Source organism: Cebus imitator, unplaced genomic scaffold, assembly GCF_001604975.1.
Source record: "Cebus imitator isolate Cc_AM_T3 unplaced genomic scaffold, Cebus_imitator-1.0 Scaffold159, whole genome shotgun sequence".
Classification (NCBI taxonomy): Eukaryota; Metazoa; Chordata; class Mammalia; order Primates; family Cebidae; genus Cebus; species Cebus imitator.
Genome location: NW_016107474.1, coordinates 1,353,272 through 1,380,504, shown reverse-complemented (window position 1 = coordinate 1,380,504; position 27,233 = coordinate 1,353,272). Strand labels below are relative to the sequence as shown.

The following is a 27,233-nucleotide window of genomic DNA, read 5'->3' as shown; positions in this document are numbered from 1 at the left end:
ATGAGGCTGCCCTCCTTCTGCCCTTGTGCCCTGCAGTCCAATCTCAAAAGAGCAGCGAACAATCACGGCACTTTGAACTCTGCCTCCTTTCTGCATGGCAGCTCCACAAGGACAGCTTTTGTTTTTTTTTTACCGCTGTGTCCCCAGCATTTAAGCAGGGGCTGGCTTATGGATGTTGCATTATCATTTTTTTTTAACAAACAGCGATTGTTTTGTGGTTGTGCAGCCACTAGCTGAGTGTACCTCATGTCTTTCCTTGGTAGCATATCGTAATAGGATAAAAGCCATGGGAACAATTCAATAGTCAGGGTCAGTGATGTCCTCTGGGACTTTCTTTCAACTTGTATTAAGTCCAAAAACTCTTTGCAAATGAGAGCATGACACCAAGACAAGGCAGATCTGCATGGCTTTTAACCTCGATGGGAGGTTAAAAGATGGGACATGATGAGTTCACTGCTCTGACCTCTCACCAGACATATACTTTCCAAAAAGATCCAAGGATTCTGGGACTTGGAGATATTACTGAACTCAACATGTGTACATTTAAACATTTATTTCGTTGCTCCTACACTCTTATATTCTTCCCAAGAACGCCCCTGCGTATATCAGAAGAAATTTAAAAATGTAAAAGTCTATTTGCCCCAGAAAAGTATACCCTTGATGATCTTTTTTCCAGTACTCACCACTGTCAATTGCCAGGAAGAGAGCAGTGTACACGCTGTTGTGGACAAATGGGGACTCACGGTCCAGCACAGCTGTGGTGTCAACAGTTCCATTGATGGGGTTAATATTCAGCCAACCTGCTGGGTCCTTGTAAACAGAATACCTGAAAAAAAATCCCAACAATGTCAGACTGCATTCGAATTCAATTCAAGAAACATTTACAGAGTGCGGGGCATGAGCTCCTAGGCTAGGGGCTGGATCATATGTAACAAAAATCCTAACACATCGCTTCTGTTACAGTTGCTCATTCCCAAAGTAATGAGGCCACTGACTCTGGGTCTGCTTTGTGCTAAGCACTCTGCACATGCATCTCCTTTATTCCTCTTGACACTCCTAGGAGGAAGATCCATGAAGTTGATTTTGTGCTGTCTGCCCAGCTCTCACACAGGCTAAGCAGAGTTCACAGCCCCAATCCTGAGTCCACACCCAGTCTTGTTGCTGTCACACCTGGGATGCATCTTATCTGTGGACTAGGTAGGAGAAAGTGCTGTTGTGAAGGTATAAACGGGGCACACCAAGGCTGGGAGGAAGAACTCACTGCCTCTGATCCAGGGCAATGCTGGGGCCCTCACAGGAATGCAGTATCCAAACCAAGACAGGACGAATAGATAGGATGTCATCAGAGAGTGAGAGGACAGACAAACCAGGAAGAGAGAATACAAGTTAACACATTGTTATCAGTCCATCTTCAGGCTGCTGATAAAGACATACATGAGACTGGGTGATTTACAAAAGAAGAGTTTTAACGGACTCACATTTCCACATGGCTGGCGAGTCCTCTCAATCATGGCAGAAGGCGAAAGGCACATCTCATGTGGTAGCAGATGATAGAGAGTGAAACCAAGCAAAAGGGGTTTCCCCTTATAAAACCATTACACCCCGTGAAACTCAGTCAGTATCACAAGAACAGCATCGGGAAGACCTGCCCCTATGATTCAGTTACCTTTCACTGGGTCCCTCCCACAACACGTGGGAATTCAAGATGAGATTTGGGTGGGGACACAGCCAAACCATATCACACAAGGAACACAGATGTTCATTAGGATGTAAGTTACACAAAGGCAAGAAATTTGTTCACTGCTATGACACCAGTTTCTTGAACCCTGCTTAGCACATATGCAACATTCCACACATATTTGCTGAATAAATGAATATTTAGGGACTAGAAAGTAGAGGGTTGTGTTTGAAACAGTTTCTTTAAGGGAACTAAAACTTAATGAGTTTTGAGAAACAGATTAGACAAGATTATAGAGAACCTGAACTACTGTGGTAAGGGGTTTGGACTTTGAAATAATGGGAAACCATCTAAGGTTTTAAAATGTTACTTGTTTTGACCTTGCTCTTTTGAGGTTTAAAAAAATATAGAGATGCACAGAGTAAGAAATAATAGTCTTGTCTATCCGGGAGACTCAAACTGGGCATGACTTAGCTTTGTTTGAATTGGGTGGCTTAGATAATGTGCTGCTTGCAGACCTAAGTCAGAAAGATGCTGTTGGCACTTTTCTGCCATTTCCTACCGATCTTTGAAGCATATCCCAATGAAGAGACATGGGAACTCATAGCTTCATGGTTTAGTAAAGACGCATGAAGTTGATTTTCTCTGCCTTGTATGGTCCGGTTTGGGTCTAAGGATGTTTAAAAGCTGATATAACCAACAGGACTAAAAATCTCCAAATGAAGAGTTTGGAGTAAATTACCCCGGGTCTTCACAGGGAAAAAGATACCTACGTCCTAATCTGGGAATGTGGGAATGTTACCTTGCAGAGCAAAGACTTTGCAGAGCTAAGGATTTTGAGATGAGATTATTTTGGGTCATCTGGTGGGTATTTGGGGGTGCTAAATGCAAATCACAAGTGTCCTTATAAGGGGGAGGCAGAGGAAGATTTGAGACACAGAAAAGAAGACCACATGACCAAGGAGGCGGAGATTGGAAGGATTGTGGCCACAAGTCAAGGAATGCTGCAGCCATCAGAAGTGGGGAGTAGCAGGAAGGATCTTCTCCTAGACCTCTAGATGGAGCATAGCCCTGCCAACATCTTGATTTTGACTCAGTGAGACAGATTTTGGACTTTTGGTGAACTATGGGAGAATAAATTTCTAGCCATCATGTTTGCAATTATTTGTTACCATGGCTTTACTAATTTATTACAGCAGATACAATATCCCCACTTACACATGAGGACTCAGGCACAAACCAATAGATACTCAAGTTGTTGAGTCAGGATGTGGGCCCAGGTCTGACCTCAGAGCCGCGGCCCTGAATCCACACTCAAAACCGCTCTCCAGCTAAGTCAGTTACTCAGAGTGGGTGGCCAGCAGATATGTGTCATCTAAAGGATCTTACTTTGAAGAAGACACTGAATTCTGAGAAAGGGTGGCATCTAAGGCTAGAGTTAGGTTGACTAGAAGTGTGGTGGGTGGGATTATTCACATGTAGGTGGAAGTGACTGCCTCCTGTGTGGCCAAGGAGAAGAACTGCCCTTGTCCATGACTTAAAGGTAATCTTGGGGTCTGCAATGAGATTGTTACCTGGGGGAGGCTGTGGTTACTGGAAGAAGGGATGGTCAACTTCGGTTGTCAAGAAGGGCAGTCAGGAAATAAGAAATTGCTGGCTGTCAAAGGGCATGGGCATCTATGCAGTCACTACAAGCCTCATGGCGCCCCAGGACAGGCAGCAACTCACCTACCACCCTTGCCTAGACACCATCCAGAGCCCCTTCTAGGGCTTCCAGCCTCTCCTGGAGTCTCAGCACCAACCATCTGCAGGTCTTTGGGCTTCCAGGAGGCATCCACAGATGCTCTGATCAGCACCATTGTAATTCTTTTTTTTTTTTTTTTTGAGGCAGTGTCTCACTGTGTCATCCAGGTTGGAGTGCAGTGGCATGATCTCGCCTCACTGCAACCTCTGCCTCCCGTGTTTAAGTGATTTTCCTGCCTCAGCCTCCTGAATAGCTGGGATTACAGGTGCCTGCCACCACGCCTGACTAATTTTTGTATTTTTAGTAGAGAGGCAGTTTTGCCATGTTGGCCAGGCTGGTCTCAAACTTTTGGCCTCAAGAAGTCCTCCTGCCTTGGCCCTCAAAGTGCTAGGATTACAGGTGTGAGCCAACATACCCAGATGTGTCACTGCAATTTTAACTCACACAGAGGCACTGTGGTTTGCTATCGGTACTTTTTGTGTTGGGGTTATGTGAACTGACTTGAGAATCAAATCAAGTTTTTCTCCTGCAAAGTGGATGTACCAGACCCCCTAACTGCAGAAGGATGCCGGGAGAGGTTCCTGCCAATGCTTCCTGGAAGGTATCTGGCCTGGTCTCTTCTAAAACAACCTCGGGGTGTGGCTTTTGTTTAATATTGACAGTAACAGCAGCAGCAGCAGGAGCAGCAGCATTAAGCCTTACATGGCACCGGGCACCACTCAAGAAGCTTCCAGCATCTATGCCTTCAGCCCTCACACCAACTCTGGGAGGTCGACAATATTCCTCCCCTTTCACAGATGAGGGATGGAGAGGCCTAGAGATATATGAACTTTGCCAAGGTCGTTGGCTAGTACGGGGCATGGTTGGGATTTGCAGGCTGGCTCTCCGGTGGCAAGACCTGCTCTCAACCTCTGTGTGGGCCCCGCCCAGGCATCCACATTGCCAGCATGACGTGGGCATTAGGGTCATGGACTCTGGAGAGGAAAGGTCCTGAGTTCTAACAGTGAGCTTGGCAAGCTACTTCTCTGTTTCTGCTTCCTCCTCTGTGACTTGGGGACAGTCCCAGTGATGCTGTGGGGTAGCTGTGGGGGCAAACGGAGGCTGACACAAAGGGCTTGGTCCTGTGCAGGGCGCCCACGGTGGTGCCACTGCAGAGTCAGGCTGTGGGTATGTTAGTGGTTCGTCGGGGTCATGGCCTCGTGTGTCCTCCCCGGTGTGACTCACACTCCGGAATGTTTCAGAAACATCTGACTCAGCGGAGCCTCGGGGAACAATGTTTTGAAGTCGCAACTGTGACAGGGGACAGATGGAGAGGACGGGTGAGGCGAACGCAGGGCTTCCACACGCCCTTGCCGCTTGAAAACAGAAGCGATGTATTACTCATGAGAATGAGCTGCTTTAAAAACACCAGCCTTTCATTTAAAGAGTAACTGCTGCTTCCACCTGGCAAACTGCTACTGTGTTTCAAGACCCCACTCACATGTCTCCTCTCAGTTTACCCAGTATGACTTTCTCAGTAGAATCAATCACCCTCACTGTGTCTGTGCACGGCACATGCACTGGTAAAAATGCCTCTGGGAGCCTAACACGGCATCCTATGGGTCTGCCATCTCCACCAAACTCTAAGCTCCTTGGTGTCAGGATGGGTAAAAGTTGGTCAATAGATGCACAGAATGCTTCCGTGGGCCCAGCTTGGTGCTAAACCTTTACGAGCATCTCCACATTTAGTTTTGTGATTCACCACAACCTGATGAAGTGGGTATCGTCCTTGTTTTAAAGTGGAGATAACCAAGAATCAGAGAGGCTTAGCAGCTTGCAAAAGCAGCCCAGCTAAGTAGACACAGGGCTGGAATGTAGCACCAGCATGCTGGACTCCAGGGGCTGGGCTTCTCAGTACACAGCGTTTTTCATGCCTAAGGCCAGGGTTGTCTACTCTGCACCCCCAGGGCCGAGGAGAGTACTTGGACACAGGGTTTCTTACATCCTTTCTTTTTCAATCGGAAAAATCATGGGGATGGAAAAAACAAGAAAAGGCAACTCATCTTATCAGGTAACAAGTTTACTGTTGATCCAGGAGTGATTTGTAGTGATTCAACAAATTTGAAATAATGAAAGTTTTACATGAGCTGCATTCTATTCCCTGATTACTCAACTCAGTTTAGAAGATAAATAAACACTGATTTAAATAAATCTAGCTTTTATGTTTGGCGTACAAGCAAGGCTCTTTGCTTCTTCCTCTGTCATTCTTTTTTTTTTTTTTTTTTTTTATGATGTTATCATTTTTTTGTTTTTTTAACATGTTTGCTTGTTTTTTTTAGAAGAGGTAGGTGTAATCACTAAAACGCTTAGAGACATGAACTTGGAGGCAATCCTCTGAAACAATACTCAGCCCAGTTAGGCCTGCCTGTGCCACATTTCCAGGGAAAGCCAAGGCCTGGATGATTTTACAGGATAGTGTTTGAGTCTTTTTCTTCCTTAAAAAAAAATCAAGTATCTAGAGCTGCGCTATTTAACTAAGTTTTCACAGGACTCTTTCTGTTCCCCTGTTTATTTTATTTTTTGAGATGGAGTCTTGCTCTGTTGCCCAGACTGGAGTACAGTGGCAGTGATCTCGGCCCACTGCAACTTCTGCCTCCCGGGTTCAAGAGATTCTCTTGCCCCAGCCTTCCAAGAATCTGGAATTACAGGTGCCTGCCACCATGCCCAGCTAAGTTTTATATTTTTAGCAGAGACAGGGTTTTACCATGTTGGCCAGGCTGGTCTTGAACTCCTGACCTCAAGCGATCCACACGCTTTGGCCTCCCAAAGTGCTGGGATTATAGGCATAAGCCACTGTGCCAGGCCAGTTTGCTTATTTTATTTGGGGCCTCCTCTCACAGTAGACCGCAAGGAGGTGTGGCCACCCCACAGATGCCCTGGAAGCCCGGCTTGCTGCACCTACTCAGAACCACACCCGCAGACAGAGCAGGACAGAGGGACACTCATCTGCTGAGCACCCATGTGATACAAACTAAGAGCGGGGTGGAGACACTGAATGGTGGAGCCATCCTGCCCAATGTGGAGGGAGAACACCTCGAGGCCACGGAGCAGCCTGTTCTCCAGCTTCCCGGCTTCTGTGCGCTTCTGTCCAATCAGGCTTTTTGACCAATTGGCCAGGCACGCTATGTAAATTTCTGACATTTTCAAAGCTGTCTTTTTAATAAACCTTTCAGTGTAAAAACACCAGCGTGCAAGATGCTTCTAGGCCTGAAAAATGCATATGCCATATTAAATTGGAATTTCCGGGCAATTTATCTGTAATGTGAACTTCGCTTGTTACAGGAAAAAAAATCAAATTAAAAACCGAGCTCATTTCAGTCTGTAATGTAGCTTCACAGCAGCTGCCCCGAGTGCTGCCTTGAGTGCTGCCCTGAGTGCTTGCCAAGCCTCAGTCTCTTCTCGGTGTCGGTGCTGGGAGACACAGGGCAAACTGATTAACGGAATCCGAATTGCTGGCAGTGCAGTGGGGATGATCAGGGCCTGCGCCACCCTGGGGGCGGAGGTGCCCATTGGAGCAGGGAAGAGAGCTTCCAGGTAAGTGGCCAGGACCAGCTGTTGACATGGAAAGACCTCCAGAGCTGAGGGCTGCCAGCCTCCGCCCTCGGGGGCTCAGGTATTGGTGGGAAGGAAGGAGAGATCAAAGGTTTGACAAGTTCCTTCTGCAGGCTTCTTGGGGTTACTCGCTTTCTGTGAGGTAGGGCGGCAGTCCCCAACCTCTTTGGCACCAGGGACTGGTTTCATGGAAGACAATTTTTCTACGAACAGGTGGGGCATGCCTTTGAGATTAAACTGTTCCACCTCAGTTCAGGCACTAGATTCTTGTAAGGAGCATGTAGCCTAGATCCCTTGCATGTGCAGTTCACAATAGAGTTTGTGCTCCTGTAAGAATCTGATGCTGCCGCTGATCTGACAGGAGGCAGAACTCAGGTGGTACCATCTGTGGTCCAGGGGTTGGGGACCCCTGATGTAGGGGGCCTGTGTTTGTGCAGCATACGTGCCAATATTACATGAGTTACTGTAGCTTTCTTTTCAATTTAGACTTAAAATTGTCACAAAGTGGGCTAGGCATGGTGGCTTATGCCTGTAATCCCAGCACTTTGGGAGGCTAAGGCAGGCGGATCACGAGGTCTGGAGTTTGAGACCAGCTTGGCCAACATGGGGAAACCCTGTCTCTACTAAAGATATAAAAAATTAGCTGGGTGTGGTGGTGAGCACCTGTAATCCCAGCTACTCGGGAGGCTGAGGTAGCAGAATGGGTTGAATCTGGGAGGCGGACGTTGCAGTAAGCTGAGATTGTGCCATTGCATTCCAGTCTCGGCAACAGGGCGAGACTGTCTCACACACACAAAAAAAGTCACAAAGTAATATTGGGCAAGTACTACACAATAGCCAAACGGATCAATGCAACATAACAGAGCACTAGAAATGGCACAGATTATACACATAGAAAATTCATATATAGAGAGATTATAGCTTTAGTAATAGATGGAGCTCTCTCTCTTGCTCTAAATACATATGTGTATATATATATACACATACATATGTGTGTGTATACACACACACAGACATACACACGGATACGAAAGACTATGAGAAACTTAGAAAATAAAAACTAGGAAAAGAGAAATACAGGTAGTTTTATATTCCTCCTGAAGGATGCAAACAACCCCGTAAACCTATAGGAAAGAAAGAAAACAGTAGGGAGATGCTTCACCCCTACTTAATTATAGTCCACCAGATGCCATGTTTATTATTAAAAGCAGAACCAGAAATCCACAGAATTTCCAACTGAAGGAAATCCACTGTCTTAAAATAGCTCATGAAGCTATGGACTTGAGTGTAAAGGGTATATTTCAAATCTTCTGACAAAATGTATGGATAAAGTTGAAGGACCAGTGAATTCCAGAAGCCTAGATCAGTCAGCCAGCCACAGCCCATCAGAGTCCAAGGCAGTGTTCTCTTCCTCTCCCAGGAAACCGGAGCCAGAGAAAGCAGTCTCAGTAAACAGAAAGGACTTCCATGGTCTCGAGGGCTCTAGACGATTCATCTGGACCTGCCTGACTTTCTACCCACATTTTCCACCTCTTTCCTCAGTCTCCCTAAGTTACAGACTCACTGGCCTTCCTTTTATTCCTTGAAATTAGCAAATTTCCCAGGGATGTGGTTGCCACAACCAGCAGATGTGGACAAGAAGAGTTGCCCAGTGAGGGGCCTAGGGAGGGTGGGATACTTCTTGCCTTGCCTCTCATGGAGCTATGACCTTCTGTGACTCCATAACAGCTGGAGCAAGAGAGAATGGATGGTCCAATGGCTCTTTTGAGAGACCTGCCTCTGTGGGAGGGATGGATGGGCACTTTAGGATGAAAGTGCCTTTAGAATTCTCGGTCACCCAGCACATGGATCAACCAATGCATGTTAAAGAAAGTTTGTACTCTCATTCATTCATTCACTCATGCATGCATTCAACAACTGAGTGCCTACCTACTCAGTGTGTCCTGGCCACTCTTCTAGGTTCTAGGTATGAAGGGTGGAGTAAGATAAATGAGGTCGCTGCCCCTAGGAACTCACATTCTAAGTTGTGGAGCTGGCCAGGGAAGGAGGCAGACTTTGGACAGGCCATCCAGAATGGCTTCTCTGGGGATCACAGAGGCCTCAGTGTCAGAGCTGAGATCCTACAAAGTATAAAACACACATGAGGGCCAGGCGCGGTGGCTCACACGTATAATCCCGGCACTTTGGGAGGCCGAGGCTGGCAGATCACCTGAGGTTGGGAGTTCAAGACCAGCCTGACCAACATGGAAAAACCCCATCTCTACTAAAAATACAAAATTAGGTGGGAGTGGTGGCACATGCCTGTAATCCCAGCTACTTGTGAGGCTGAGGCAGGAGAATTGCTTGAACTCCAGAACAGGGAAGGAGCTCTTGACACCTCCAGCCCCTTCCCTGGATCCCCCTCCCAGGCATCCTAGAGCCCCTGGTGAAATCCTGTGGACATCTGCATGAGGCTTTAGCACAGGACAATTCTGATCAGTACACGGCAGCTGGCATCTTCTGATGGCACGTGGACCAAAACTTCACCTTTTACAGACATTGCGACTCCTAGTATGACATCATACCCAAGAGAATCATCACCTTCCACACACGCAGTGGACCAAGGTAGCTGGGGTGTGGATCCACTTTCTCTGGATCATTGTAGGAGGTAGGCGGTAAGACCACTAGGAATTGTCTTGTGTAGACCACTGCAGTGCACCTGATTCTTTGTTTCTCTTCTGCTTCCTACACTCCATTCTCCAAAGAGCAGTCAGTGTTACATCACAGTGTGGGAATCCCCTGCTGAAAATCCTCCAGTGACTTCCCGAAGGGTATAGAATAAGATCCAAACTCTTAACCATGGTCTCTGACGTCCTAGAGGACCCACCTGCACCTGCCTGACCTTCTACCCTCATTTGCCACCTCCTTTCTCAGCCTCCTCAAGTTACAGACTCGCTGGCCTTCCTTTCATTCCTTGAAATTGGCAAATTATTTCTGGTCTCAAAAAATTCTACTTATCTTTAGAAATCACTAAATTCCTGTTTCTCCTAAAACCCTTTCTACTTTGCTCATGGGATAAGTCTTAGATTTTCTCATGTGCGTCTTTTTTTTTTTTTTTTTTTATTTTGNCAAAATAAAAAAAAAAAAAAAAAAAGACGCACATGAGAAAATCTAAGACTTATCCCATGAGCAAAGTAGAAAGGGTTTTAGGAGAAACAGGAATTTAGTGATTTCTAAAGATAAGTAGAATTTTTTGAGACCAGAAATAATTTGCCAATTTCAAGGAATGAAAGGAAGGCCAGCGAGTCTGTAACTTGAGGAGGCTGAGAAAGGAGGTGGCAAATGAGGGTAGAAGGTCAGGCAGGTGCAGGTGGGTCCTCTAGGACGTCAGAGACCATGGTTAAGAGTTTGGATCTTATTCTATACCCTTCGGGAAGTCACTGGAGGATTTTCAGCAGGGGATTCCCACACTGTGATGTAACACTGACTGCTCTTTGGAGAATGGAGTGTAGGAAGCAGAAGAGAAACAAAGAATCAGGTGCACTGCAGTGGTCTACACAAGACAATTCCTAGTGGTCTTACCGCCTACCTCCTACAATGATCCAGAGAAAGTGGATCCACACCCCAGCTACCTTGGTCCACTGCGTGTGTGGAAGGTGATGATTCTCTTGGGTATGATGTCATACTAGGAGTCGCAATGTCTGTAAAAGGTGAAGTTTTGGTCCACGTGCCATCAGAAGATGCCAGCTGCCGTGTACTGATCAGAATTGTCCTGTGCTAAAGCCTCATGCAGATGTCCACAGGATTTCACCAGGGGCTCTAGGATGCCTGGGAGGGGGATCCAGGGAAGGGGCTGGAGGTGTCAAGAGCTCCTTCCCTGTTCTGGAGTTCAAGCAATTCTCCTGCCTCAGCCTCACAAGTAGCTGGGATTACAGGCATGTGCCACCACTCCCACCTAATTTTGTATTTTTAGTAGAGATGGGGTTTTTCCATGTTGGTCAGGCTGGTCTTGAACTCCCAACCTCAGGTGATCTGCCAGCCTCGGCCTCCCAAAGTGCCGGGATTATACGTGTGAGCCACCGCGCCTGGCCCTCATGTGTGTTTTATACTTTGTAGGATCTCAGCTCCGACACTGAGGCCTCTGTGATCCCCAGAGAAGCCATTCTGGATGGCCCGTCCAAAGTCTGCCTCCTTCCCTGGCCAGCTCCACAACTTAGAATGTGAGTTCCTAGGGGCAGCGACCTCATTTATCTTACTCCACCCTTCATACCTAGAACCTAGAAGAGTGGCCAGGACACACTGAGTAGGTAGGCACTCAGTTGTTGAATGCATGCATGAGTGAATGAATGAATGAGAGTACAAACTTTCTTTAACATGCATTGGTTGATCCATGTGCTGGGTGACCGAGAATTCTAAAGGCACTTTCATCCTAAAGTGCCCATCCATCCCTCCCACAGAGGCAGGTCTCTCAAAAGAGCCATTGGACCATTCATCTCTCTTGCTCCAGCCAAACTCCTACTTCTACGCTGCTACAGACATTCCCATCCCTTCAGTTGCCTTGGATCTGATACATGCTGTCTGCTGGGGCTTATTTAGGTTGGTCTGTATGCCGGAAGACCACTCCCAGGTTCAGTGATTTGTCAGGAAGGCCCACAGAACACAGCATATTGTCATATTCAATGGTTAAAACTTATCACAGTGAAAATATGCAGGGCAAACAGCACAGAGAAAAGGCACATGGGACAACAACCTGCGGAAACCAGGTACCAGCCTGCAGGAGACTGTTCCCAGGGGAATCACACAGGACGTGCTTAATTCCAGTGGCACATTGTGACACCATGCATGAAATGTTCTCCCTCAGGGAAGCTCACCAAAGACTCAGCGCCGGGGGCTTTTTATTGGGGGCTGGTCACATAGGCACCCTCTGCCTGGCATTAGCAAAATCCTTGGCTCCCAGAGGGAAAGCGCATGTTCAGCATAAACCACAATTGTTTGCACAAGCAGTTTAGGTGCAGTGAGCCACGCTTACGAGTTAGGAGAGTGGGACCCCTCCCCACATCCAAGATTCTACACACCAGCTGAGGCCAACCTTGCAAGCAGGCGTTTCTAGGGACAGCAGTCTCAGGCCTGCTGTGTGAACTCTTTTCTGCATCGCCCATGATCAGGACAAGGAAAGGTTGAATCAGAAGAAATTCGACTTCTCTTCAGAAATCACTAAAGTCCTGTTTCTCCGAAAACCCTTTTAATTCTAGAGACTATGTATTGACACCCCCAAGGAAGCTGGAATCATAAGGAAACAAGCTCTTGTTGGTAAAGTGGTAGCTGGTGGCTTCAACCCCACTCACAGTTAGCCAAGGACATACTGATTTGGTCCTCTGTGTTAACTGCAGAAAATTCAGACAATACAGAGGAGAAAAACAGGAAAAAAAAAAATTAAAATCATCCTAATCCATTTCCAGAGATAAGCACTATTAACATTTTGGTCTAGAGGCTTCCAGCCTATGTTTAGATATGTACCTAGATACACACACATTTTTAATGTGACTGTATCATTCACTCGTTCATTTGGAATAAATATTTGCTGGGTGTCTGTTACACGCCAGGCACTGAGCTTGGTGTTGGGAAGACAGCAGTGTATTCCCCCATTTTTTGGGACTTACACTCCAGCAGGGAGACAGGATATAAATTAGTAATTACACAAATGGTTATTTAATTACCCTCGTGACAAGGGCCATGCCAGCAGCCTCCCTCACATCATAAATCATGTGTTGTAACTGTTTTCCTATTTTTCAGCATTTACTTTCTGCTGTTGTATTTACAACTGGAAGCACACATTCACGGATGGCTGAGGAGGTGCCATACAACGTATGTATTCATATACATTACTGTCTGCCATTGCCCCGTCTACCTGGAAGGCAGGTATTACCACCCTCACTTTACAGACAAGGAAACAAAGGCTCAGAGTAGTCTAGGGGCTTGCCTGAGTTATGCAGCTTTCAAACAGCAGAAGTGTAATTCCAGTGTGGGTCTCTGCCTCCCAAGCACAGCTTGATTTTTGTTTGCCTTGTGAGTGCCCACTAGGGTTGGGTATTCATCTATGCTGCTGGTTTTCCAATTTGGGTGTGTATCAGACAGATCGGGGCTGTTGATGATGGGACCTTTCCATTTTTAACATGTTTTCCAGGTGGCTCTGATTCACCAGAGTTTGAGAACCACCATTCTATGAATAATGATTAAACTCTGAGCCAGAACCCAGGGCTATGTTCCACAGCTGGGCTTTCCTTAGTGGGGAATAATAACTCAGGAACATAGGACTGGAATTTACAGGAGGGCAACATTTCCTTAAAACAACAACAGCAAAAAAGCCAGCCAGGCGTGGTGGCTCATGCCTGTAATCCCAGCACTTTAGGAGGCGAGGTGGGAGGATCATGAAGTCAGGAGATCTAGACCATCCTGGACAACATGGTGAAACCCCATCTCTACTAAAAATACAAAAATGAGCTGGGCACCGGGGTGCATGCCTGCAATCCCAGCTACATGGGAGGCTGAGGCAAAAGAATTGCTTGAACCTGGGAAGCAGAGACTGCAGTGAGCCAAGATTGTGCCACTGCACTCTAGCCTGGTGACAGAGTAAGACTCTGTTTCAAAAAAAAAAAAAAAAGTCTATTACATTGATATAAAACTTTCTTAAAATCGTATTTCTGTTTATAAAAATTATATACATTTGAGGAAGGTTTAAAATTATATAGCACATGTATGTAGGTGGATTTAATATCTTCATCACTATAAATGCTGAAACAATATTGGTTTAACTAGTTCTTTCATTGGAAGGCTCTTAGTAATTTTGAAGTCAAATTTCAAGACTCACCACTGAGATAAACTACTCAGCTGTGATGTAGATATCGAGGAACTCGTGTCTAACAGTGCTCAGTAATAACTGAAGTCTGAGAATGACTTAGTCTAGGAAATAGTCGCTCTTTGCCACTTTTACTAGTAGGCAAGAACGGGGTGGGGCCACAGCTAGGTGCCACTGAATGTGGGCATGGTCAGCATGAATTAGGGGCATGCCTGCAGACAAGCACCTGAGAACCACCGTTCTGAGCTCCCACCCTTTCCTGTGGACTCTCTGACCTTTTCCTTCATGTGTGAATCCCATGTGCACTGAGCCTTCCCTGGAAAACAATAAAATGGCATTTCCTGGGTACCAGCTACTTGCCAGGGACTGCACACATCCTCTCTAAAAACCTTCTCACCACCTGTTCCAGGCAAGCAAGTCTGCTCCTAGTTTCTCCTGGCAAAGTTCATACCTGGCCTCTTGTTTGAGGCTGTTCATTCTTTGTTAGAATTTACCAAAGGTCTCCCAACTGCTGCAATTTGACCTTTTTGTGCCTGCAATAGGATTTTGCTGTGACCAGGCTCTTCTTAGTCAGGGTTTTCTAGTCCATTTTTCAGATTTATTTCCAGGGGTGATTTACATAGTCTCCCCTATGCCCTCACTACCACTGCCCTCCCCCACCCCAGTTTTGAAACCTACATAAATGCAGCAGTTATTAGAGCAAGGAAATGGCATCTTCACAGCTTTATAAGTGTCTTTGCAAAGATATTTATGTCCCATATAAAGGGTCATCTGACCTTTCATAAGGATCATTTCATTGTTGCTTTCGACCAAATTGATTGCAAAGTGTTACAGAGAAATCCCAACCAAGTGATTCCAGGTGTAAAGCCACAAATTTAACAATATCATATAAATTAAATAAATTAGGAAATAAAAAATTAAACAGTAATTAAAAATAGAGAGGCTAGGACCTTAACGTATTTAGTTACTATATTAACACGCTGAGACTTCAGAAGCTATCTGATTTCTGAAATCCAGAAACACACTTATCAATCCTAGAGGAAAACAGGGATTGAACATTCTTGGTGTGAGTGAAAGCATTGCACAGATGCTTTAAGGTGCAGCCGCAGGATTGCTTTCATTATTCATTATCATTATTAACAACTGATCAAGCCTGTTCCTGTATGTACTGTCAGGTCTAGGGTTAAATTTGCTACATCCATGTATTCAGGTTGGGTGACTTTTTCTAAGCAGTATAAACTGCACTCAGAAAAGAACAGGAAGACTTGGAGTTTGGAACCAGTTGGTAGCAATGTAAGCTTTCCTTGGTGTGAGGCTCTTCATCCATTTGTTCACACTCTTTTCATTCAGTATGTTTTATCCCTTTTTCTCTGCACTCCTAGGCCTGAGAATACGAATATGAACAAGACCCACAAACACTGCTCATCATCCCAGTATTCCATTTGCAATGTCATGAATGAACTCCTGACCAGGCCCATAATTCTCTCTTGCAGCTAAATATCCTGGTATTACCTGGTCAGCAGACTTCGTGAGTTGTCTCCTCCCAGTGACAAAACCATCCCAAAGAAGCACCAGTCCAGCACAAAGTATGACTGTCAATCTCACAAAAGATGCAGAGTTCTAGGAGGATGCTCAGAGTATAAGAGTAATGCTAAGTGAAATAAGCCAAGCACAGAAAGACACATACTTTATCATTTCATGTATCTGCAGAATCTAAAAGAGTCAAATTCATAGTAGCAGGGAGAGGACTGAGGAAAGGGGAAATGTTGATCAAAATTTCTATGTGTACATAGGCCACAGCATCACATTACACCCCATAAATATATACAATTATTATTTACCAATTACAAGTAAAGCAATAAAAGAAGAAGAAAAAAAGAATCATATGTAAATCCATGACAAGTGAAAGTGCAATGGAGAGAAGAGAATCAATGATTGAAGAAGAGAAAGGAGAGTGGATTCATAGCTGCTTTGAAAGAGTGATTTGAGTGGCAAAGGACTGGGGAGAGGTCCTCTGGGAAATGGACAAAGCCCTTGAGTGGGAAGGAAAGACAACGTCTTTATAAATGCATGGCATAAGCTGAGTGTAAGGTGACACATGGCATGTACTGTCATGGAATGTTGTAAAAATTATGTCAAAAACAAAACAATTCATCTGTGTTCACTCTGAGAATAGCCTATGATTATGGTCAAACTTATAAACAAACTTATGTTTATCTTTTTTTCTCCAAAATAAAGTGACACAATTGTCCCATAGAACTGATGCCTATGTTTTTTTTTTTTTTTTTTAAATAACCATAGAAATTGTCCCTTCCAGTCTTAAAACTTGAGAAAGCTACAACTGTCTTATCTGAGTTCCTTTCTCAAGAAGCCAACCATCAGGTCTCCCAGATAAAACCAAGGAGCTGAAACCCACAAGATCACTGCCTCTGGATAATGAGGAGCCAGACTGCCCACCCATCAGGACTGCCTAAAGGACCACCTGTTTCCTACTGACCAACTTCTCTTCCTGGCCCCTCGTTAATTCCTGTTTTCCCATACATGGCTACATTTCTTCTCTGCTGCATTAACCCCTCATTTTAGTCAGTCAGGGAGACGGATTTGAGGCTGAATTCTCATTTCCTTGGCTGTAGCAGCACCTGATTAAAGCCTTCTTCCCTGGCTTTTGTCTTGTTGTCTCAGTGATTAGCTTTCTGTGTGGTGAACAGCAGGACTCAGATCAAACCCTTGGTATTTTGGTAACAATCATATCTTAACCAAATATATATATATTTTAAGTTTTGAGTCACACTTTGGTCCTCACTTTAAATTGATTCATGGTAAGTTCCTTTTTTTGCTTCCAATCCTCTTTTGGTAATGGCTGTTGCTGGTCCCTGTTAATGATTTGGAGTACATGGATGGTCACAGGAGGGAAGGTAGAGCTTTGGGGGTTTATCTGGTTACTAAATACTAATAACACTTTATTACAAGAGCAAAAAGCAGAATAAAATAGTCTGGGCTTTGCTTCAGAGTTTCTCTAAGGCCCTCCGCAGTGTGCAACCCAGGGCAGGGGGCTCTCTCTGCCCAGGTCTCAGGCTGCACTGCTTGCAGGTCATATTCTGTTTTTGTTCACTTATGCCAAGGAATGGTGGTGTCTGGCCAGGCGCTCAGTTTCTCAGGGTGGTTTATCTCAAAGAAACACGCTCACTGGGAGAGCAAACCGGGATGTCAGAAGACCATAATGGGAAAGTTAATCACCCCTCTGCATTTGCTTTCAGAGTTTATTTTTATTGGGTGATTAATTGACACACTGTGGCCTTTGCTCTGGCACCTGGATCTCTGAGTCCAGCTCATACCAAGCTAAGCAGGGATACTGGCACTTTCAAGAAGTCAATAAATGAAGCCAGCTGCCACCAGGACCAGAGTGAGATAGATGGCTGGGCCTCACATTATGCCTTGAAGGTCAGTGAATGTGGTCTGGCCGGCTGCCAAGCAAGGAAGTTCTTACAGGCAGCTGTGCTTTGCGTAGGTGATGGCTGGACCTCCCTTTTCAGAGGCATCCCATAGACAGCTATCTACAGACTGCATTTGTGATAGAGGCCAGGCTACTGGGACAGCTGCAGGGTCCCTGGAGACAGGAGCATCTGGGTTTCACATGGAGTGAGCTCACCAGGGAGCACAAGTCCATTGTGCTCTCATGGATCATTGTCTGGAGGCACCATCGCCAAAACAGGTGATGCTGCTGACTGTTCTGTGAAGGAGCTGGAGAGTTATTTCTACCACGAAGTGCTCAGAACCACAGATTCCCAGCCCTGTGTACCGATTTCCAGTGTTCATTCATTACATGTGCTTTGACCACCTTCTATCTGCCCAGTACTCTGGTAGGGACTGGGGAGTTCACAGTGAACATGGTGGGAGCTGCCTGCCCTCGGGATGCTTACCTTCACCAAGGCCATTTACTATCCGATATTGTAATTTTCACACAAGGTGGTTATCTCCCGGGTATGGAATTTGTCTTTCTCTCTTAGACTGTCTGGCCATATAGGCCTTGGTTAAAGATGGGGGAGTGAATGGGCAGAAAATTCAACGTGTCAGAAGCCAGTGGAAGAGCAAGCTATGGAATTCCGAGAAATTCATATCCCTAGGGATTTCAAGGCTACCTGACGACAAGCATGGCTCAATCCCTGCGGGAAGCAGTTGGGTTTGGTACCCTTGGTGTAGTCAGTGGTGTCAAGCACTGAGATTAGCAAGGGGGATGAGATGCATCCTGGGCCTGCAAGCCTCCCTCTGTAAAAGGGTGCCAGCTGTTTCCACACGTGGGAACGTCAGTTGCCAGGAGAAATGTGGCTCGGCTGCGCCATCTTTCTGGATGTAGGAGGTTCTACACTAGCACTAGTGTAGAAATACAATCCTACTGCAGTTTCTGGGTCCTCCATTCTTTTGCCCACAGAGCAGGAGAGTGGTATTTAAAAAATGTACGTCAGGTCCCTTTCAGGCTTCAAACCCTTTGGGGCTTCACAGGCTGATCCCTGTTCATCTCCTGCCATCAACTCATCCTGTTCTGCAGCCCAAAGCCAGCCAGGCTCTCCCGTCCTCCCAGCCTTTGCATTAGCTAGCGGTATCTCCTCTCTCTGTTCCCCTTGGCTGGTTCATTATCACCCTTCAGATCACACGTCACCTCCCTCCTAACCAGCCCATCTAAGATGGCCTCCTCCAGTCGCTCTCCATCCCATTACACTGTTGACTCTCCCATGGGCAAGAGCTGTAAGCCGTAATCACACCAGTTGTGTGGTCAGACATGCATTGGCTTGTTCATTGCCTGTCTTCCCACTAGAATGGAAACTCCACACTGTCTCATTCACTGCTATCCTCATGGCTAGTTAGGATCTGGCTCATAGTGTGAGCTTCTCAATATTTGTTGAATAAATAAGCCAGGATGATTACCTTTAGGTTGGATGTATGAAGAGTAGCGAGCCTGTCCAAAACATTTACTTTCAGCCTTGTTATTTAATCTGAAAAGCAGTATTCACAACTGGCATTTATCAAATACCTGCTACCTGTCATGCAGCATTTAAATCTTCCACAAACCTCTGAGCTAGTTTATATACAAAATTTTTACTCATTTTACATTTTCCTGTCTGAAACCTAGAAAAGAAAAATGGATACTTTCTGAATAAATCAACCTCTTCTAAACTGACTTGCCAGAAGACCAGAAAAGAATCCAGATGAAAAAAATGTAGGAAATACCATTCTGGACATTGACCTTGGCAAAGCATTTACAACAAACTCCCCAAAAGCAACTGCACCAAAACAAAAAATTGGCAAAGAAACTATGAACAGAATAAACAGACAACGTACAGAATGAAAAGAAATATTCACAAACTATGCATCTGACAAAGGTCTAATATCCAGAATCTATAAGGAACTTTAACAATTCAACAAGCAAACAATAAGCCCATTAAAAATGGTAAAAGACATGAACAGACACTTCTCAAAAGAACACATACTTGTGGCCAAGAAACATATGAAGAAATGCTCCACATCACTAATCCTCAGAGAAATGCAAATCAAAATCACAATGAGATACCATCTCACACAAGTCAGGATGGGTATTATCAAAAAGTCAAAAAATAACAGAAACTAGCCAGGTTGCAGAGAAAAGGGAACTCTTATATACTGTTGGTGGGAATGCAAATTAGTTCAGCCCCTGTCGGAAGCAGTTTGGAGATTTCTCAAAGACCTTAGAACAGAACTACCATTTGACTCAGCAATCTTATTACTGGGTATATATCCAAAAGAAAATAGATTGTTCTGCCAAAAAGACACATGCGCTTGTATGTTTATTGCAGCACTATGCACAATAGCAAACACAGGGAGCCAATCCAGTGCCCATTAATGGTATTATGGATAAAGAAAATGTGGTATGTGTATACCTTGGAATACTATGCAGCCATAAACAAGAATGAAATTGTGTTTTTTTGCAGCAACATGGTTACAGCTGGAGGCCACTGATCCTAAGCAAATTAGCACAGGAACAGAAAACCAGACACTGCATGTTCTCAGTTATAAGTGGGAGCTAAACACTCAGTACACACAGACACAAAGATGGGAGCAATAGACATTGGGGACTGCTAGAAGGGGGAGCATGGAAGGGATGGAATGGTTGAAAACTATCAGGTACTATGCACACTGTCTGGGTGATAGGATCATTCGTACCCCAAACTTCAGCATCACGTGATACACCCAGGTAACAAATCTGCCCATGCACCGCCTGAATCTAAAATAAAAGTGGAAAAAAACCAAAACACATGATTCTTTGTATTTGGTTTGATTGTTTGATTTTTTAAAAGAATATCTCCATATATTTTAGTGTCTTGAACTTTTCATTGAATTGTGATTTTAAAAAGTCACAGTTTAGCCCAGAAGGAGGTATCTCTAAGTTTGTCAGCTCCTAAAACAACATACTAGAGGGAAATAAATGAAAATCTCTGTGAACTGTACATCGCCTTTGATCCAGAAATGCTTCCTCTAATAATTTGGCTTAAAGAAATAGCTACAAGGAGCACATTCCAAAATTGGGGAATGCAAGAACTCTCAGAGCCTTTAATAGTCAGATTTGCACTGTGAAGGTCTGAGAGAGGGCCTTAGAATAAAGCATAACTCAAACTTACTTGGCAGAAATATTTAGCAACAATTATATTTTCTCCATCAGTGCTTACTACAGAAAAAGAAAAAAAATGGTTGGGCACTGTGGCTCACACCTGTAATCCCAGCACTTTAGGATGCTGAGGAGGGCGGATCACCTGAGGTTGGGAGTTTCAGATCAGCGTGACCAATATGGAGAAATCCCATCTCTACCAAAAATACAAAATTAGCTGGGTGTGGTGGCACATGCCTGTAATCCCAGCTACTCGGGAAGCTGAGACAGGAGAATCGCTTGAACTCGGGAGGTGGAGGTTGTGGTGAGCCAAGATCATGGTATTTGCAGCCCGGGCAACAAGAACAAAACTCTGTCTCAGAAAAAAGAAAAGAAAAATAGAAAAGAAAAATCAAAAGTGAAAATGGAATGCTATGTAGACATTAAAAGCCGTGATGAGCACAGCATGACAAGATGAAAACATACACGAAGTAAAGATGGCAGATCTAATCTTCATAGTATGTAGGTATGTGTGTAGCACAGTGAGGGTCCACATGCAAATATGCAGCAGGCTTGCTGCCCCCTTCTCATAAACACAATAATGACCTGGCAATGACCGGATCAAGCCCTGTGTGCCAAGCCCTTCTTATTCACAGGGCTTGACATATAATCCCAAACCTATTTGTTGCTGCTGGCTGAGAAAATACCTTGGAAGGGAATGCTAGTGGCAGTTGCAGTAATAATTATGACCATAATACTGATAATAGAATTGAAGATAACATTTATTGAGCACTTGCTTTGTGCCGGGGACTTTCTAAGGACTTTATGTGGGTCAGCTAATTTAACTCTCACAATAACTTCATGTGGGTGAGATTATTGACCCATTATATAGATGAGGAAACAGAGGTGGTGAGGGACTAAGTAGCTGGCTCCAGGACACACAGCTAGTACGTGGAGTAGTCCAACCCCAGCACCCAAGCTCTTAAAACAGGGATGACTCGCTGTCTGGCCTAGGTCTCAGGAGTAGTGGTATCTGGGTATTTACATCTTTCTTATTTTTGTTTATCTCAGTTTCTAAAATTTTTACCATGAACCCATATTTCTTTTGCAGTAAGAATTTTTTTTGGCAATTAAAAAAACTAGTACTACAAAGATGCTTTCCTTTATATATCTACATTTCCATTGCCTCTTCTTTGTGAAACCTTATTACTATAGATGGTATATTTACTATCTATACATATATGTATAATATGTATGTCATATATGATATGTAACAGTATATGATATGTATACACAGAAATAATATATCCATTTTATACTTGTGAACTACACGTTTGGGTTCCCCCAGAATCTGTATGTTGATAAAACCCTACCCCCCGTGTGGCTGTATTTGGAGATGGGCCTCCTTATGAAGTAGTTAAGGTTACATGAGGTCATGAGGATGGAGCTCTCATCTGATAGGACGAGCGTCCTTACAAAAGGATACCCCGTATGCTCCCTACCCCCTTCCCTCCAGGCACATGCCCCAAGGAAATGAAGCTACATGAGGACACAGCAAGAATGTAGCTGTCTGCAAGCCAGAAAGAGAGCCCTCGCCAAAGACTGAACCGGCTAGAACCACGATCTTGGACTTGCAGCCTCCAGAACTGTGAGAAATACGTGTCTATATTTGAGCTGCCCAGTCTATGGTATTCGGTTTTGGTAGCCTGAGCTGACAATACTATCTCAATGTTAGGTTGAACCATACAGTTACCATTTCTCTGGTCATGGCAGCAATTTCACAAGGCCCAACCTGAAATGTAAACATATATACAATAAAAACAGCACGTTGTAATTGTGTGTTTTCCTTCCCGTTGGGCACAGTGCTTTGAAGGCCGAGAGCTGCGCTTATTTATCTTTGCTTTGTCTTCTCCCCAGGCATCCGCTGGCACTTGGTAAACACTCGTGACTGAATGGGTAAATTACAAACATGAGCATTTTGAATTCGTATTCCAACAGAAGCTTTAACGTAGTTCCTGTCAAGCCTAATTCACTCACTAAAAAGAATTGCATTGCACATATTGGCAGGAGCTATTGAACTGTTGTTTGTCAAGACCTTTCCTCCTCACTTCACAGGAACTCCAATTAAATGTGTCTTCACAACACACACACGCACATGCACATGTGCATAGCTAGTGCCATTCAACCCTTAGCCAATCACACCACTCATGGCTCACAGGCTTGTGGGGTCAGCGGGTGAGAGCAGGCGGCTTCTCTCCAGGGCCCTGTGTGCACATCAAGGACTTACACCCTGTGGTCAAGGATAGACTGTGAGGCAGAGAGACGCGGTGTATGGCTCTGAGACCTGCCCACGGTGCCGTTCCCCTTCTCCAGGCAGCACGATCACTGCTACCCACATCTGAGTCCATGTCTCTGCATAATGGACTACTCAGAGGAGCGACGGCTCTTTGTACCAGCTGTGCTGTGGCTCTTTGTACCATCACTGTTTTCAAAAGCTTCTGCCTTACAAAGGAAAAAGCAAAGCACCTTCCCTCAGGCCGTTTTCAATTACTCCCTCCAAATGCATCAGTCAAACTTGATACTTAAACCCTCGAATCCCAAAAGCTCCTTGGAGAAGAGAGCCCATTAGCAGAGGGCGGGAATGGCTGCCCTCCCTGCCAACCACCTGGTTTACTCCCTGGGCCGCCCTGCCCTGACTGGAGAGCAAAGTTGTCAACCGGTCCCATCAAGGGATGTGTCATTCCCAAACCTGTTTGGTCCTCACTCCTTCTGTCCTGAACACACAGGCCTTTCCTGGAGAGCTATCCTATACCTTTTGTGTCCTTTGAATGCCATTTTATCTTTCAGGGCTTCTAATGTTAATGTCCTACTAATGTTCTCGGCTTATAAAATCTCCAACATTGATATTTTATTTAGTAAAAATGAACATTTTTCTTTCTCAATGCGGAAGGTTGGAAGGTTCTTCTTTGAGAACCCACTGCCGCGGTGGTGATCTCTGGAACAGATGGATAGGTGTGCACCGAATAAAGCAAGCAGAGGAAAATGTCGTGGGAGAATCTGGGCGATGGGGCAAACGGTATTTGCTGTAAAATTCTTTCAACGTTTCCACCTGTTGGAAAACTTTTATCAAGTTGAGAAACAGAAAATAAAATGATGAATGTATCTTTTCTCCAAACACTAAGCGGCGTCCCTTCCCATGCTGATGTCTTCCTGCTATGAAACCTTTAAGGATATCCCATGCTAGATGTTTTCATTCCAATGAAATGTCGGTACTAGGCAAACCCACAGAGACAGAAAGCTGACTAGTAGTTGCTAGGGCTGTGGGGAGAAGAGACATAATGGCCAAGGGGGATGGGGCTTCTTTTTAGGATGTGGAAAATGTAAAATCGATGGTGGTGATGGCTTCTCAACTCTCTGACTACACTAAAAAACACTGAACTGTATATTTAAAATGGCTGAATTGTACAGTATGTGGATTATATCTCATAAATAAATATCGCTGTTATACATAAGGAAGTTAACTTCAAGAAAGGGAGTTCTCCATGATTTCCAGGGCTGCTAAAACAGAACAAAACAAGGCACAAGGCAAACGCCCCTCCCTCGACAGTCTTCAGAATACTCTTGAATTATAGAGGGTCAAAAGAGGACAGGGATGTTTTGATTTTTCTTTCATTTTTGCCCCCTTGGCAAATGCTGAACAAACAGAAGTCCTCCAGAGTCTCCTCTGCAGGTTCTGCCTTTTTAGTTCCAACGGCTACAGCAGAATGTGCCTAGACAGCGATTTGCCTGGAGAATGAATGAATAAATGCATGAATGAATGGACCCTACCTAGGGTCCTTGCTTGTACCAAACCTGAAAAGATGCCCTAATCTTGTCACAAACTTGGCCTGTGACCTGCAGCACATGACCGTCACTCCTGGGCCTCAGTTTCCACACCTGTAAAACCAGGGTCATGCGAAATGATGGTCTCTAAGGCGTCTTCTAACTAATAAATTATGACAGTCTTTCCCAAAGCAATTGTTATTCATGGCTCAGCACAAAAGTTACAAAATTATCCCTGTGGTAAGTTTCAGACCCAAGTCCAGTTTTCTCTACAGGACAATGCAGCATTTTATAATATTGTCTAAGTGCAGAAAGTGCAAAGACAGTCATTCAAAAGCTGAGAAAAATATAGTCAGGAAAGAATGCCTACATAAATTGCTCACTCTGACTTCAAAGGGATATTTTTTTTTCTAAAGTAAGATCATGAGAATTAGATTTATGTCCTCAGCACCAATGCAAATGCAGGATTTGTACAATATCCATTTATCAGTTCCCAAGGAGCTGATTTATGGCCCAGCTCCCCTACTTTGTATTCTGTCCTGCTCAGAAACTTAACTGACAACACAGAAAGAAATATCCTCCATCTCATTGCAGATGACGGGTTATAAATGAGCACAACTTGATTTTCTGCTCTGGAAAATTAGTGTTTTGAAACTCTCATTAGAAATTAGTCGTTAAAGCTGTTCCCAAACTTGACTGCTTGGCCCATCCCTTTGTTGCTATTTTAGTTGTTTAATGTTCTGACAGTGTTGGCCAGAGAAACAACTGCCTTTGTCTTAGGCTATTCCAGGCTGCCTTCCATGTCTGACGTAACACAGACCAGCCAGACCACGACCACGACACATCATACCACTTGCCTCCTGCAGAGATTCTGTGCCCGTGTGTGACAGGGTGATTGATACAGACCTGGCGTTCAGTATGTCAGCAAAATTATGCGTGGGCCTGGAGGGGGTTTCACAGGGTACCCATGTGAAAGCCTGGGCAAGGGAGCGCATTCCAAGCAGAGGGAGCCACGGTGAGCTGAGGTCACGGAGGAGCCTCCAGCCAAGCAGCAGCTTGGAGACAGTGGGCGAAGCAGAGGCAAATCAGAGAGACCCACGCTTGAGTCCTGGCTCAGCCCTTTAATATCTGTGGGGCATGGAGTGAGGTGCTAACCTTCCAGGCTTTTACTTCCCTATATGCAAAATGGAGACACTAAAACCTCACTTGGCCCCCTTCCCCAAGTTAGTGGAGAAGACTGAACTCGTGTTTCCCAGACTGATGTCTAACAGCAGTGGATCCCAGAAACACCTGTGGGACTCAAAGACACAGATTCCCAGGCCCAGGCATGGGAGATCTCGATTTGGTGGGTCTGAGGTGGAGCATAGGACTCTGGTTTTAACACCTCCCATGGGTTTTGGATGCCACTGGATCAGAGACAGTCACCTGGGACTTGCTGAGAAGCCTCCAAGCAGCCATGTGACTGAGGCACTCGGGCAGAGGGTGGAGTCAAGTGCGCTAGATCTCAGGGAGATCAGTGAGGAGGTCAGGAACCTTCTTCCCAACCAGTGAAATGAGTCAGACCCTTCCTTTTCACCCTCTGCATCAAGTTAATCACCAAAACATTCCCATTCTGCCTTCCTCGGCTTTCTGAGCTCTTGTACACCTTTGATTTTCTTACTTCCTCCTCTGGTCCAGGCTGGCTTCGTCTCTTACGTGGCCTCGCAGCCTCTTCTCTCTTCCCTTCCAGTCTGATCTTGTGTCTGAATGAGCTTTTTCTAAAATTCAGATCCAATCAGGCCATCTTTCTGCATTCAGGCCTTTAGGCATCTCCACTGGCTACAGACCCAGGCTCAGATTCCACAGCAGGATACACAAGGCCCATCGCAGTCCTGTTCATGTGCTGAGTGAACAGGTCCAGCTCTCTCAGGCCACCGAGCCTTTGCTTAAGCTGTTTCCTCTGCCTGGACATCCTTGCTCTGGTCTACCTGCAAGTCTGCCCAGCTGTCCCTTCCTTCCTTCCTTCCTTCCTTCCTTCCTTCCTTCCTTCCTTCCTTCCTTCCTTCCTTCCTTCCATTTGATTGATGTGCCTTTCTCTCTGCTGTTGTCATACTGTCGTGTTTTCACCTCAAATATCACTTTCGTGCCAGCTTTTATACTAAAAGGGTCTGTTTATTGATCTCTCTCTTTCTCTAGACTGGGTGAAACTGGATGACAGAGGTCATATGTGTTGTGGTAACTCTCTATCCCCATTATCTGTGAGTCAGGGGTTAATTTGCATTTGTTGGCCTAATGAGGACACCAACAAGGGAGTCCCAGGGGTATGGTATCCTGGGGAGCTGGAAGGAAGGCTGGGAAGTCACAGAGGGTTGCACCCAAAGGCCATCTCAAGGGAGTAGCTCCTGGTTGCTGGTTACAACAAAGCCTCTGCACACCCAGCTCTCTGTGTCCTTGCTGACACTTTATCACTCATCTTGCTCCTGAGGCTGACACAGCTCAGGCTGAGAAGAGAGGATAAAGTAGGGATACAGGTCTCTAGGAGAGAGATTAGGAGATAGACTCCTTCAGGGAGATGGCAGGGGACAGGCTGCAACACAGTCACAGGGTCGTCAACTAAGAAGGAGCTTCCTCCAATGTGAGCTGGTTTGAGCTTGTACAACCTCATCCATCCATGTATCCATCCGTGCCTGCATTCATCCACCCACCCGCATTCATCATTCATCCATGTGTCTATCCGTGTATCCATCCATCCACGTATCCCTCCATCCATCCATTCTTCCATGGAACTATGCATCTGTCCATCCATCCCTCCATTCTTTTAATATTTATTGTGTAGCTATTATATGCCACACATTCTTCTGTACTCTGCATTTATGAAAGAGAACAAGACATAAGTTCCTGTTCTCATGGAGCTTCCGTTCTAGAAGAGGAAGGACGATCACAAGCAAACAGGTAACCCACAATACAG

At 45.1% G+C, this 27,233-nt stretch overlaps 1 protein-coding gene across 2 annotated transcripts in view; it reads right to left on the bottom strand.

The window, feature by feature from the left end:
• The window catches only part of CDH13 (cadherin 13), a 1,196,315-nt gene that overhangs the window by 47,134 nt on the left and 1,121,948 nt on the right, over positions 1 to 27,233 (bottom strand). For both annotated transcript variants that reach the window (XM_017543720.2, XM_017543721.2), the window contains exon 11: positions 684 to 826. In XM_017543720.2, the coding sequence (XP_017399209.1) occupies positions 684 to 826 (143 nt within the window). The remainder of the gene's footprint in view (positions 1 to 683; positions 827 to 27,233) is intronic.